Source organism: Cajanus cajan, chromosome 6, assembly GCF_000230855.2.
Source record: "Cajanus cajan strain Asha chromosome 6, NIPB_CcT2T_4, whole genome shotgun sequence".
Taxonomy (NCBI): domain Eukaryota; kingdom Viridiplantae; phylum Streptophyta; class Magnoliopsida; order Fabales; family Fabaceae; genus Cajanus; species Cajanus cajan.
Genome location: NC_138522.1, coordinates 44873069 through 44884209, shown reverse-complemented (window position 1 = coordinate 44884209; position 11141 = coordinate 44873069). Strand labels below are relative to the sequence as shown.

Sequence of the window (11141 nt, the reverse complement as noted above, 5' to 3'; positions counted from 1 at the left end):
ATAAAAATAAATAATAATCTTACAAAATTAACTTTTGATAGTTAATATTCTTTACTAAAAAATATTGTAATACAATAATCATTTTATAAAAAATACGAGAATTATAAATAAAATTGAGACAATTAATATTATATTAAAAAGTAATCCAATTAAATGCAATTATTAATATTTAAAAGAAAAAGAAAAAAAAAAGGTTTTAGTAACAGGAACAGGAGAAATAAATATAGCAGGAAAGAGAAAAAGAGAATGGTAGAAAAGTAAAAGAGAAAGAAAGAAGAGGCAGTGTCCCTATCTGATCTGAACAGCACACTTTTAGCGTGTATGTATGTAGTCCATACTCTTGACTCTCTCGCCTCTCTTCTTCTCTCTTCTCTCTTCTCTCTTCTCGCAATGGCTCACCTCTTCCGAGACCTCTCATTGGGCCATTCCAAGAGGGACGCCACTCCGCCGCCGATAATGCCTCCCAAATCCACCGCCGCTGCCGACGACCTTCCCTCTCCGCTCGGCCAACTCGCCGCCGCCCTCTCCGATTCCGACCTCACCCTAACCGCCTACGAGATCTTCGTCGCCGCCTGCCGCACCTCCTCCGGCAAGCCTCTCAGTTCCGCGCCGAACCACTCCTCCAATTCACCGAGTCAGAACTCGCCGAACTCGCCCGCGCTCCAGCGATCCATCACCTCCACCGCCGCCAGCAAGGTCAAGAAGGCCTTCGGCCTCAAATCGCCCGGTTCCGGTTCGCGGAAGAGCCCTGGCTCCGGTTCGGCTTCCGGTTCGGGCCAGGGAAAGCCGAAGCGTCCTCTCACCGTCGGTGAACTCATGCGGAACCAGATGAGGGTTTCTGAAGCCATGGATTCGCGCGTGCGACGCGCTCTGCTCAGGATTTCGGCTGGCCAGGTCCATAACATTCTTCGTTTTCACCTTTCGATAACGCTTTTTCGCCTGTGCCGCAATGCATGTAGCTAGCGACTATTGATCTGCTTCAATTTCACTTGCCTTTTTGCTTTTCATCTTTGATCTGCTATTGTGTTCTCTCAAATTAGCACGTGACTGTCACTTTGATCCATGTTCAAATAACAAATTAGTTCAGGTTAACTTGTTCTTGATTGTTGCGTGTGTGAATGTGTGAATGAATATTGTGTTATTGAGGTTTAATTGAGTGTTTATTGCAGGTTGGGAGAAGGATTGAGTCTGTGGTGGTTCCGCTTGAGTTGTTGCAGCAACTCAAGGCTTCGGACTTTACTGATCAGCAAGAGTATGATGAGTGGCAGAAGAGGACCTTGAAGGTTTTGGAGGCTGGTTTGATTTTGCATCCTCACATGCCCTTGGATAAGTCGAATTCTGCGGCACAGCGGCTGCGGCAGATTGTTCATGCTGCACTGGATAAGCCTATACAAACAGGGAAGAATACCGAGTCTATGCAGGTTCTTCGTAGTGCTGTCATGTCCCTAGCAAATAGGTCGTATGATGGCTCTTACGCTGATTCGAGCCACTGGGCCGATGGAATTCCTCTGAACCTCCGGCTTTATGAAATGCTTCTGCAATCTTGCTTTGATGCTAATGATGAATCGTCCATTATTGAGGAATTTGATGAGCTAATGGAACAAATCAAGAAGACCTGGGGAATCCTTGGGTTGAATCAGACACTTCATAATCTCTGTTTTACTTGGGTTTTGTTTCACCGGTTTGTTGCTACTGGCCAGATGGATTTGGACCTGCTGTCTACTGCTGACGGCCAGCTGGCAGAAGTTGCGAAAGATGCAAAGACAACAAAAGATGCAGAATATTCCAAAGTTTTGAGTTCTACGTTGACTTCAATATTGGGGTGGGCTGAGAAAAGGCTCCTTGCTTATCATGAAACTTTTGACCGTGGAAATGTTGAAACCATGCAAGGCATCGTCTCTTTAGGGGTTGCAGCAGCTAAGATTTTGGTTGAGGATATATCTAATGAGTATCGCCGGAGGAGAAGGAATGAGGTCAATGTGGCACGTGAAAGAATTGAAACTTACATCAGGTCATCACTACGAACAGCTTTTGCCCAGGCAAGTTCTTGATGTCTGCCATTGGCTTTTCCCTTTAATAAAAGGTTATAGTCGTGAGGTTTATCATCTACTGAGATGGTAATAGTGATTCACAGTTTGGTTGTGTTTGACAATATAATGCCTACACATTTTTTACTTAAAATCAGTATGAGATTGTATTGGCACACAATCTACAATTGTAGGTGATTGCAAGCTGTGATATGTGTATCCGACATACTGATACGATTATTTTGAAAAGATATAGGATACAAATATAGGGATGTAGACAAAAAATCATAAAACATAATAATTATATAATTAATTACGCAAATCCAAATTAAAAACACCCTTCGTGGACAATATTTCAAAACAAAAAAATTATAAATCATTGTCAATTTGTCATCATAAATTACTTATTATGTACAGATATGAATAGTACTATCAATTTTTTTCCTTTTTTGAAATCATTCATAAAAGGACAGTTTCCAGTTTTGGTTCATCAAAGGATAATGTTTCTAGGTTTCTATATTACACATGCTTCTATATCTCATATAACTATATTGGATTTTCATAACTTTTTTTAAAGACTTGGATACATTACCGATATGTATCAGTTAAGTATTCAAGAGGATTATATCGAATATGGATACATAAAGCAAACCAAAGTATAAGTGCTTCATAGATTGCAAGTAAGTGGGGAAACTAGACATAACACGTTCAAATCATGCTCTGATTATATGTAGAAGGTCTATGAGGAACAAAAGTTTAGATATCCATATGAGGTCTAATTGATAGTTTGGTAATGTTAATAGATTGTGATCATAAATTGCATTTATGACTTTAGTTTTCATGTTAAATTCTTCATCTATCTGCCTCTATATTTTAATAGATGCATGTGCTGAATTATGTTTGTTTTGATGTTTTGCATAGATAATGGAGAAGGCAGACTCCAGCAGGAGAGCATCCAAAAATCAGCCAAATGCTCTCCCTGGCCTTGCCATCCTTGCAAAAGATGTTGGTAGCCTGGCAGTCAATGAAAAGCAAGTGTTCAGTCCAATACTTAAGAGATGGCATCCTTTGGCAGCAGGTCTTGCTGTGGCCACCCTTCATGCTTGCTATGGAAACGAATTGAAGCAATTCATCTCAGGTATCACAGAATTGACACCTGATGCTGTTCAAGTGCTGAGAGCTGCAGATCAGTTGGAGAAAGACCTTGTGCAGATAGCAGTTGAGGATTCAGTAGAAAGTGATGATGGTGGTAAGGCAATTATCCGTGAGATGCCTCCTTTTGAGGCTGAAGGTGCAATTGCCAATCTTGTGAAAATATGGATTAAGACTAGAATAGACAGACTAAAGGAATGGGTTGATAGAAATCTGCAGCAAGAGGTTTGCATTCATTATCTTTTTTTATTACCCGTTGATGATTTTCACTGTGACTTCCCTTGAAGCTTTTTTTAGCTGTTAGCTTCTTGGTGAAGTTTATCTGGATAAACTCTTTTTTGCTTATTCCAATCATTTTAATGGCCAAATTTATAACATAAGCTCTTGCGTGGTAGGAACTTATTGAATAAGCACTTAATTAAGTTGTTTTCCCAAACACATCCTTAGACTTGAGAGTTTATAGCCTATAATTAACATCATAAAGTGCTTTCTGAACATTTGTTTGTTGTGTGTGTATTTAAATCATGAGATTCTCTTAATTGATAAGTGATAACATGATCATAATTATGCATGTGATTAATTTTCATGTGTTTTGATTATATGCATTAATGAATGCCTTTATTTTGAACGAACTTAGTTTACTGTGATATCCTATCCTAGGTCTGGAGTGCTCAAGCAAATCAGGAAGGATATGCCCCATCTGCTGTTGAAGTTTTGCGGATTATAAATGAAACTTTGGATGCTTTCTTTCAGCTTCCAATACCGATGCATCCCGCATTGCTTCCTGAAGTGATGAATGGCCTTGACAGATGCCTTCAGTACTACGTTATCAAAGCAAAATCTGGCTGCGGTAAATGGTGTTGGAATTTTATAGTTGAGCACTTGAGCTTTGATATTTAGCATCTGTAATAACTGTTCTTTGTTCTAATATTCAGGATCACGAAATGCATTTCTTCCAACAATGCCAGCATTGACCAGATGCACTATTGGTTCAAAGTTTCAGGGCTTTGGGAAGAAAAAAGAGAAATCTCCAAATCCTCAGAAAAGAAACCCTCAGGTTGCAACAAATGGGGATAGCTCTTCAGGAATACCACAACTCTGTGTTCGCATAAATACTTTGCAATGGATCCTGGGTGAATTTGATGTTCTGGAAAAAAGAATAATTACCCTTTTACGGAACTCTGAATCTGCTCATGCAGAAGATTTTTCAAATGGATTAGCAAAGAAGTTTGAACTGTCTCCAGCAGCATGTCTTGAAGGAATTCAGCAACTCTGCGAAGCTGCAGCATATAGAATTGTCTTCCATGATCTAAGTAATGTTTTATGGGATGGTTTATACGTTGGGGATCCAGCATCTTCCAGGATTGAGCCATTTCTTCAGGAACTTGAGCGGAAGTTAATGTTCATTTCAGATACTGTTCATGAAAGAATTCGCACACGTATTATTACTGAAATCATGAGAGCATCCTTTGATGGATTCTTGCTTGTATTGCTTGCTGGAGGTCCTTCACGAGCTTTTACCCGGAAGGATTCTCAAATCATCGAGGATGATTTCAAATTTCTCAAGGAGCTGTTTTGGGCAAATGGGGATGGATTGCCTTCTGAATTAATAGATAAGTTTTCAACTACTGCTAGATCTATCCTTCCCCTTTTCAGAACTGACACAGAAAGCCTCATTGAGCAGTTTAGACGGGTGACCATGGAGACGTATAAATCCTCTGCCAGGTCTAAACTTCCATTACCTCCAACTTCTGGACAGTGGAATCCATCAGAACCAAACACATTGTTACGTGTTTTATGCTATAGAAATGATGAATCAGCTACTAAGTTTCTGAAAAAGACATATGATCTACCTAAGAAACTTTAACAACTTTGAGAACAAGTTAATCGAATGGGAGATGCATTCTGTTTAACTATCTGGTTCTGCTGGTATTTAGTACTACGTTGTCCGGCAGGTAATTAATGTGAGTTGTTGGGCAAGATTTATGTCAGGATGGGGCCATCCTGTAAGACATTGGGGAATATCGGCCAGCGGCTTAGTGCTACTGGCGTATTGTCCAAGTCTGAAGCGAGGCAGCAAAAAAGTTGGCCATGATTATGGCTGGCTTATTTGCCAAGGCAGTTGAATATTCTTTCTGATTCGTTAATTATTGGAAGATTAGAGATATCTCACGGTGGTTTATTCTGTGTTTAGTTTAATTTTTCCTTTTACCTTCTGAGAGTCCTTTCTCTATATATTATATGAAAATGGCATCTATGTCTCATTATTCTTTTGTTAAATTCCTTCGGATTGGGTTGTCCCTTTTACTAGTATGAAATGCAGGCATTGTATAATAGCCCACCATTTGTTGATTGAAGTTATGCAATTATTTCGTAGTATGAATGAAGAGGCCGGCGGTGATTGTAAGCTGGAATTTAACATTGTATATATGCTAATTCAGTACTTTTTATAATATACTTATACATATCCTTCTTTAGTTTGTCATGTGTGGTTATTGGACTTATCCTAACGAAGTTTCTGATAGGAAGTGTTGAGGTGTGCCATGTGTGGACAGCTAGAATACCTTCAGCTGCTTGATTATGGAAAACGCAAAGACTTGGTTACACATTATCTAGCGGGGTCGGAGTAATTGATTGCTTGCTTCCTCTTATTGTACTTTCTAGAATCGAAGTTGTTGCAAACGTTAAAAAATTTACACTTTAGTGATCCACCATGCTATGTGTTCTGCGGCTGTTGTTGTCGTCTTTTTGAATGTAGGGGAATTTTTCTTACAAATTATTAAAGTATTACCGAAAGCTGCATCAAAGCTTCAATGATAAAGTAATTTTTGGGAAGAGGAAAATAATAAATAAAAAATCTTCAGAATTTATACAGTTGTACTAAAAAAAATAGTTAATCATATATAAATTTGAAAATAAAAATAATGATGAATAATAACTGATTAAATGTAGAAGAGGAAATGGAAAGAACGATAATATTTTATAGTGCACAAGTATGTGTTGAAGACGAGGAAACTGTAGACAGCAATTATTACATATAACCTTGTTCGAGAAAAATGAAAATGAAATGTGTGCCATAATGTAATTTTTTTTGCTTGTTTTGCTACTAAAATAAAGCACTATAAGAAACTAAGAATGTAATAAAATAAATTATTACAAAAATGAGAAGATTGATAAGCAATATTCTCTTTGAAATACCTTACTATTGACTATAATTTATTAAAAACCACAAATTTTAACATATTTTTATTTTTAAATTTATTAATAATCACAAAATTTAATAGGTCTTATTTTTAAATAAAGAGATTTATTAAATGAAAAATTTACTTACCAAAATTTTCATTTTTGGTTTGTTTCCGCGGGTTCCACTGGTATACATTAAACACGCGCTGCTCATTTGTGTAAAGGAAGCGAGGTGAGATTCGGGTGGGGGAATTCTAATACTGACAATGTGCTATGTCGGATTGAACAAGTGAAAAATAAAACTAAATTTTTATTTACAGACACTAAATTTTCGCCTCTGAAGATTGGAGGCACTCCTTTACTATTTCCTTGATCCTTCTCTTCATTAGTTCATCTTTCACTCCCGCAAGCATGTCACGGTAAAACATTTCCAACCTAATTAGTTTCCTATGATCTGCTGCCTCTAACATCTTCTCCCATTCTTTTCCAATGTCAAATGAACCTGAATTCCGCAATGAATCAGGGATATCTTGCTCATCAAAAGGTTTTCCAAAAATAGAACCATGAAGTACACTTGCATATTTTTCCATTATAGATAGCTTTGTTTGGAGCAGCTTCATCTCACTCAATGCTAAGGATAGTTTCTCTTCTGTTTCTGTTGTTGCTTCAGTCTCCTTTTCTATTGCCTTATCTTGCTCTTTACCAGAGCTTTTTACTTCCTCTTCCTCGAAATCCTCCATCGGTGTGGGCCACACTACAACTGTGGGAGTGTAACAATCTACTCCTTTACCATCTCCAAGAACTCCACTCCTTCCCCTACCCCAAGACCACATTCTATATCCCTCTCGTGCAACAATAACAGTATGTGCAGCCCCACATGCAACTTTAACCGGATCTGGAAATTTAGGTTCATATGGCTTGCATGACATAACACGGGGAGAGAGGGCATCACCAGAATCTGTTCCAGAACGACTAGCATCAGGGCACAAACCAAGGCCCTTCTCCATTCCCCACGACCACACATCCCCGGCTGAGGAAGCAACACTCGTATGAAACAAACCACAGTCAACACAAATAAGTGATACATTTTGAGGCAATTCTTTAACAGGTGTAGGAAATAATGTGCTTTGAGTTGTTCCATGCCCAAGCTGGCCATTATCCCCACGGCCAAAGGTCCAGCATGTGCTTTCTAATGTGTCACTAGCATTCTTTTTATGAGTGAGCAAAGCAGTGTGAAAGGCACCACATGCTACCTCATAAGGGGACTCTTCATCAAATGTTTTAACAACTTCTGGATGCAACCTGCTCTCTCTATCCCCCAAGCCTAATTGGCCATGGTTGTTATTACCCCATGAATAGCACACTAGATCTTCACCATTGTAGGACTCTCCAGCACTAACCAGAGCTACAACATGCTCATTTCCACATGCAACCTTGACAACAGAGTGACCCTGAAAATCCCAAACTGGAGTTGGAGTGAAACTGCTTACAAGTGCCAACCCACCTTCTTTGCTTTGTTGTGGGCAGTTTCCCCACATCCACAGGGTCCCACGATTATCAATAGCCAGAGACATCATTCCTCCAGCTTTAACAGCACATATCTGAGATAGCTAAACAGGTGAGAACACATCAATTATGAAGTCACATCGGCTTATATTTCAGGTTAAAAAAAATTAATGCAATTCTTGTTATACCTTGAGTGATGTTGTGCCTTCTGCTTCAGACACACCCGATGAAGAATCAGAGGGATGCAATTCATGAAACTTGTTCAGTAAGTGGGGCACTAGAGAATAGTCTCCAACCGCATATTCATTGTCCTGCGATTCCTCTCCATTTATACCAAGTTGACCATCCATACAGTAGTCAAGGGTTTAGATGCTAGTACTCAATATATATTCAACAAACTTCTATAAGGTAAAAGCAAGTAATATCTGTAAGTAAGATCCACCAAGGGACTCCAAGCATATTAAGGATACAGTAATTGTAACCCCAACACCAAACAGCTCCATCTTCTGCTAACACATAGACAGAAGAATTAGACGGGGGAATAACCTCCAGATGAACCAGCCTAAGTTTACATTAGATAATCAATACTCATGGTGTTTCATATCTGTTTAACAAGTTTTAATGCATGCATACACTAATCACTCTTGTGAAAGTTTGGTTACAAGTTAAATAATAACTAGGGCACTTTAGCTTGAGTTCCCACCAATGGAAAGGGAGATTCAAATCAGGAAATCCCTCTCCCTTGTTAGCAAAATCCAGCATACTTGTGTATGAAGGTTTCCAAGTTTTTCCAGGTTTACTAATTAATAGACGGTGGCCTGAAGGCTGAAGGCGGCGGAGAGAGAATATTCCGGCCACTTTTGTTTGTTGATCTTTACTTTTAGGTTTGTTAGGGTAGGGCCGCTTCAATTCATCTTATTTTCAACATAATCATTACTTCTATATTTCTCTTTTCTTTTTATTATATATATTATGCTGAGTTTTGTATTACTTTTTTGTTTTCTGTAGCAGGGATTCGGTTGTTGGACTTGTGAAAGTGGTTAATGGAATTTATTTTTGTTCTGCTGTGTTAAAAAAAAAAAAATTGTTGCGGGTTACATCAATTGTTCCGTGGCGGAGGCTAGATGGGCCAAGTCACTGTCGAATCATGGCGCTTGGGCTGTTGTGCTCTTAAGTAAAAAGAGTTGCACCCTGACTATCAGCTATAGCTTTTGGCCTAGTGGTAAGCGCCGATCCAACAGTTATAGTGACTACTGTTTAGCACACTCAATCTGTTTACTAAAAATAGGGAAATTGGAAGGCATGAAGTATCAAGTGTTAGATAAACATAACCTGCTAGAGCAAGACTATGATAAGCACCAGCAGCAATTCCCACAATTTTGACAGTGTCTTCTGTTCCATTTGGATTTGGGTTTCCAAAGTTGAGTTTTGCTGGAAAAAGCTCGTCTTTTTCTGAACCAGTCCCAAGCCTCCCAAACATTCCCTTACCCCAGCAGTACACACTGCCATCCACTGCACGCAACAAACAATTCAACCATAAAAGAATGAAATTTGAGATTTCAATTTTGATTCACAGAAAATAGATTTGGGTTACCAGCAAGAAGGAGAGTGTGTGCTTCTCCCGCAGCGATGTCCACCACCTTCCGCGACGGGTTGCCGGACTTCTGAGATTTGCCGGCGTCTTCCATTGCTTCCGACGACAAACACACAAAACAAGAACACACGCTCTGTTATCCCAAACACACAATACACAATTCAATACCCGACAAGAAAAACAAGATTTTTTTTTTTTTTTTTTTTTTTTTATCACTTGCTCGCGCAAAACTTTAAGTTGTAAATAAATCTGAAAAATAAAAATATAACGGTGTAGTTAGCATTAATTTAAATTTAACTAAATGTAGGTAAATACTTTTTTATTTTATTTTACAAATATACAAAGAGTTAATTTTTAAAAGAAAAATTATTGTAAAATGTTCTTAAAATCGTATGTAATTACTCGATGCACTGTCTTCTCATTCTGATTCCATTGTTAAAATATTTTTATTTTTAAATTTTCAAAAAAATTGAAATTAATTATTTTATCATTTTAACTTATGAAAATACTTATTTTATTATTTTCTTTCTATTTTTCTCTCAAAGAATCACTTAAGAAGAATTTTATTCAAATAAATCCTAAAACTCAAACTATACGTTTCATTTGTTCAAGTCATTTTACAACCTTTAACAATTATTTATCCACAAACCATGTATTTTTTAAATTCCTATTAAATAATTGTGCCAAAAAATTAATTTTAAAACTAATGATAATAATATTTATTTTCATAATAATGATAATAATAATAATAATAATAATAATAATAATTTATATCTATTATAAAGGAGTTCTATTTCGGTAATTACCCTTTTAGTCTGCACTTTTTAATGGATTATTATATCTTCTTATCTCTTTTTTTAAATGACAATCCTTAACTTCTAATATTTGTTTGTGTGTAACTATTAGAGACACGAAATATCTCGTTCGTCCCTGCTACGTTGGAGGCACTTCAAAAGGTGGGATAGCTGGCCCCAAGATTTAACGCGGCTGCATACACAAGGCAGGATTCGAACCCCTGACCTTGCTTAAGCGTGGATCAACCCCTACCGCTGAACCACACGCTTGGGGTTGGTCCTTCTAGTTTAATCATAACAACAATAATTAGAAAAATAATAATAAATATTTTAATATAAAAAATGATAATAATTTAATAATAAAATAATTTTGATAATATCATTTTTTAATAATATCATTCATAATAATAATAAAAAGTATAGTCTTTAGTCTTGACATAGATAATAACACTCACGTTTTATATATATATATATATATATATATATATATATATATATATATATATATATATATATATATATATATATATATATATATATATATATATATATTCTCATGGTTTTAACACAAGGCTAAATTATTTTTATAACACATTAAAAATGATTTTGAAACTATTTTAACTAAATAAGATTTGAAAACTAAAAACAAATTTAAATAATTCAAAAAGCCTTTTAAACTCAACTTATTAACTTGAGATAACAATTCGAGTTCAATATGAACAACTCATAATTAAGACTAAGATATAGGCTCTTAAAAATAAGAGGAAAACAGATCATGTTTGTTTAGTTTGGCCAAATTGGCCAGATCGAACTCCTAAAAGCAAGGCTATAAAAATCTTAATGCGTATTTAGATACATGATAGATTAAGTGTGTGTTTGTTTTAT

At 36.9% G+C, this 11141-nt stretch overlaps 2 protein-coding genes across 3 annotated transcripts; one reads left to right on the top strand and one right to left on the bottom strand.

Annotated features, from left to right (window-relative positions):
• Window positions 1–280: 280 nt before the first annotated feature.
• Window positions 281–5656, top strand: LOC109800203 (elongation factor Ts (DUF810)). Its single transcript, XM_020360949.3, has 5 exons — window positions 281–894; window positions 1170–2039; window positions 2949–3404; window positions 3840–4029; window positions 4115–5656. The coding sequence occupies exons 1-5, from the start codon at window positions 322–324 to the stop codon at window positions 5044–5046; spliced, it is 3021 nt and encodes a 1006-aa protein (XP_020216538.1). The 5' UTR covers window positions 281–321; the 3' UTR covers window positions 5047–5656.
• Window positions 5657–6620: 964 nt separating this feature from the next.
• Window positions 6621–9630, bottom strand: LOC109800204 (Regulator of chromosome condensation (RCC1) family protein). 2 transcript variants are annotated; one of them, XM_020360950.3, is made up of 5 exons: window positions 9463–9630; window positions 9201–9380; window positions 8339–8374; window positions 8057–8214; window positions 6621–7972 (listed from the first exon to the last, which is right to left on the bottom strand). In XM_020360950.3, exons 1-5 carry the CDS (start codon window positions 9554–9556, stop codon window positions 6686–6688), a joined length of 1755 nt encoding a protein of 584 aa, XP_020216539.1. In that variant the 5' UTR covers window positions 9557–9630; the 3' UTR covers window positions 6621–6685. The 2 variants fall into 2 exon arrangements, with proteins under 2 accessions (XP_020216539.1, XP_020216541.1); XM_020360952.3 differs by having other exon boundaries at window positions 6621–7963; window positions 9463–9629.
• Between the last annotated feature and the right edge of the window lie 1511 nt (window positions 9631–11141).

What these genes read in the sequence shown, in the direction of transcription:
- LOC109800203 (XM_020360949.3), top strand. Translation starts at nt 322, where the DNA reads ATGTATGTAGTCCATACTCTTGACTCTCTCGCCTCTCTTCTTCTCTCT. An exon ending in TACGAACAGCTTTTGCCCAG is followed by an intron (nt 2,040 to 2,948) that starts GCAAGTTCTTGA and finishes TGTTTTGCATAG; the next exon opens with ATAATGGAGAAGGCAGACTC. An exon ending in CAAAGCAAAATCTGGCTGCG is followed by an intron (nt 4,030 to 4,114) that starts GTAAATGGTGTT and finishes TCTAATATTCAG; the next exon opens with GATCACGAAATGCATTTCTT.
- LOC109800204 (XM_020360950.3), bottom strand. Translation starts at nt 9,556, where the DNA reads ATGGAAGACGCCGGCAAATCTCAGAAGTCCGGCAACCCGTCGCGGAAG. An exon ending in GTGTTGGGGTTACAATTACT is followed by an intron (nt 8,215 to 8,338) that starts GTATCCTTAATA and finishes ACTACTGTATGG; the next exon opens with ATGGTCAACTTGGTATAAAT. An exon ending in AAGGCACAACATCACTCAAG is followed by an intron (nt 7,973 to 8,056) that starts GTATAACAAGAA and finishes TCACCTGTTTAG; the next exon opens with CTATCTCAGATATGTGCTGT.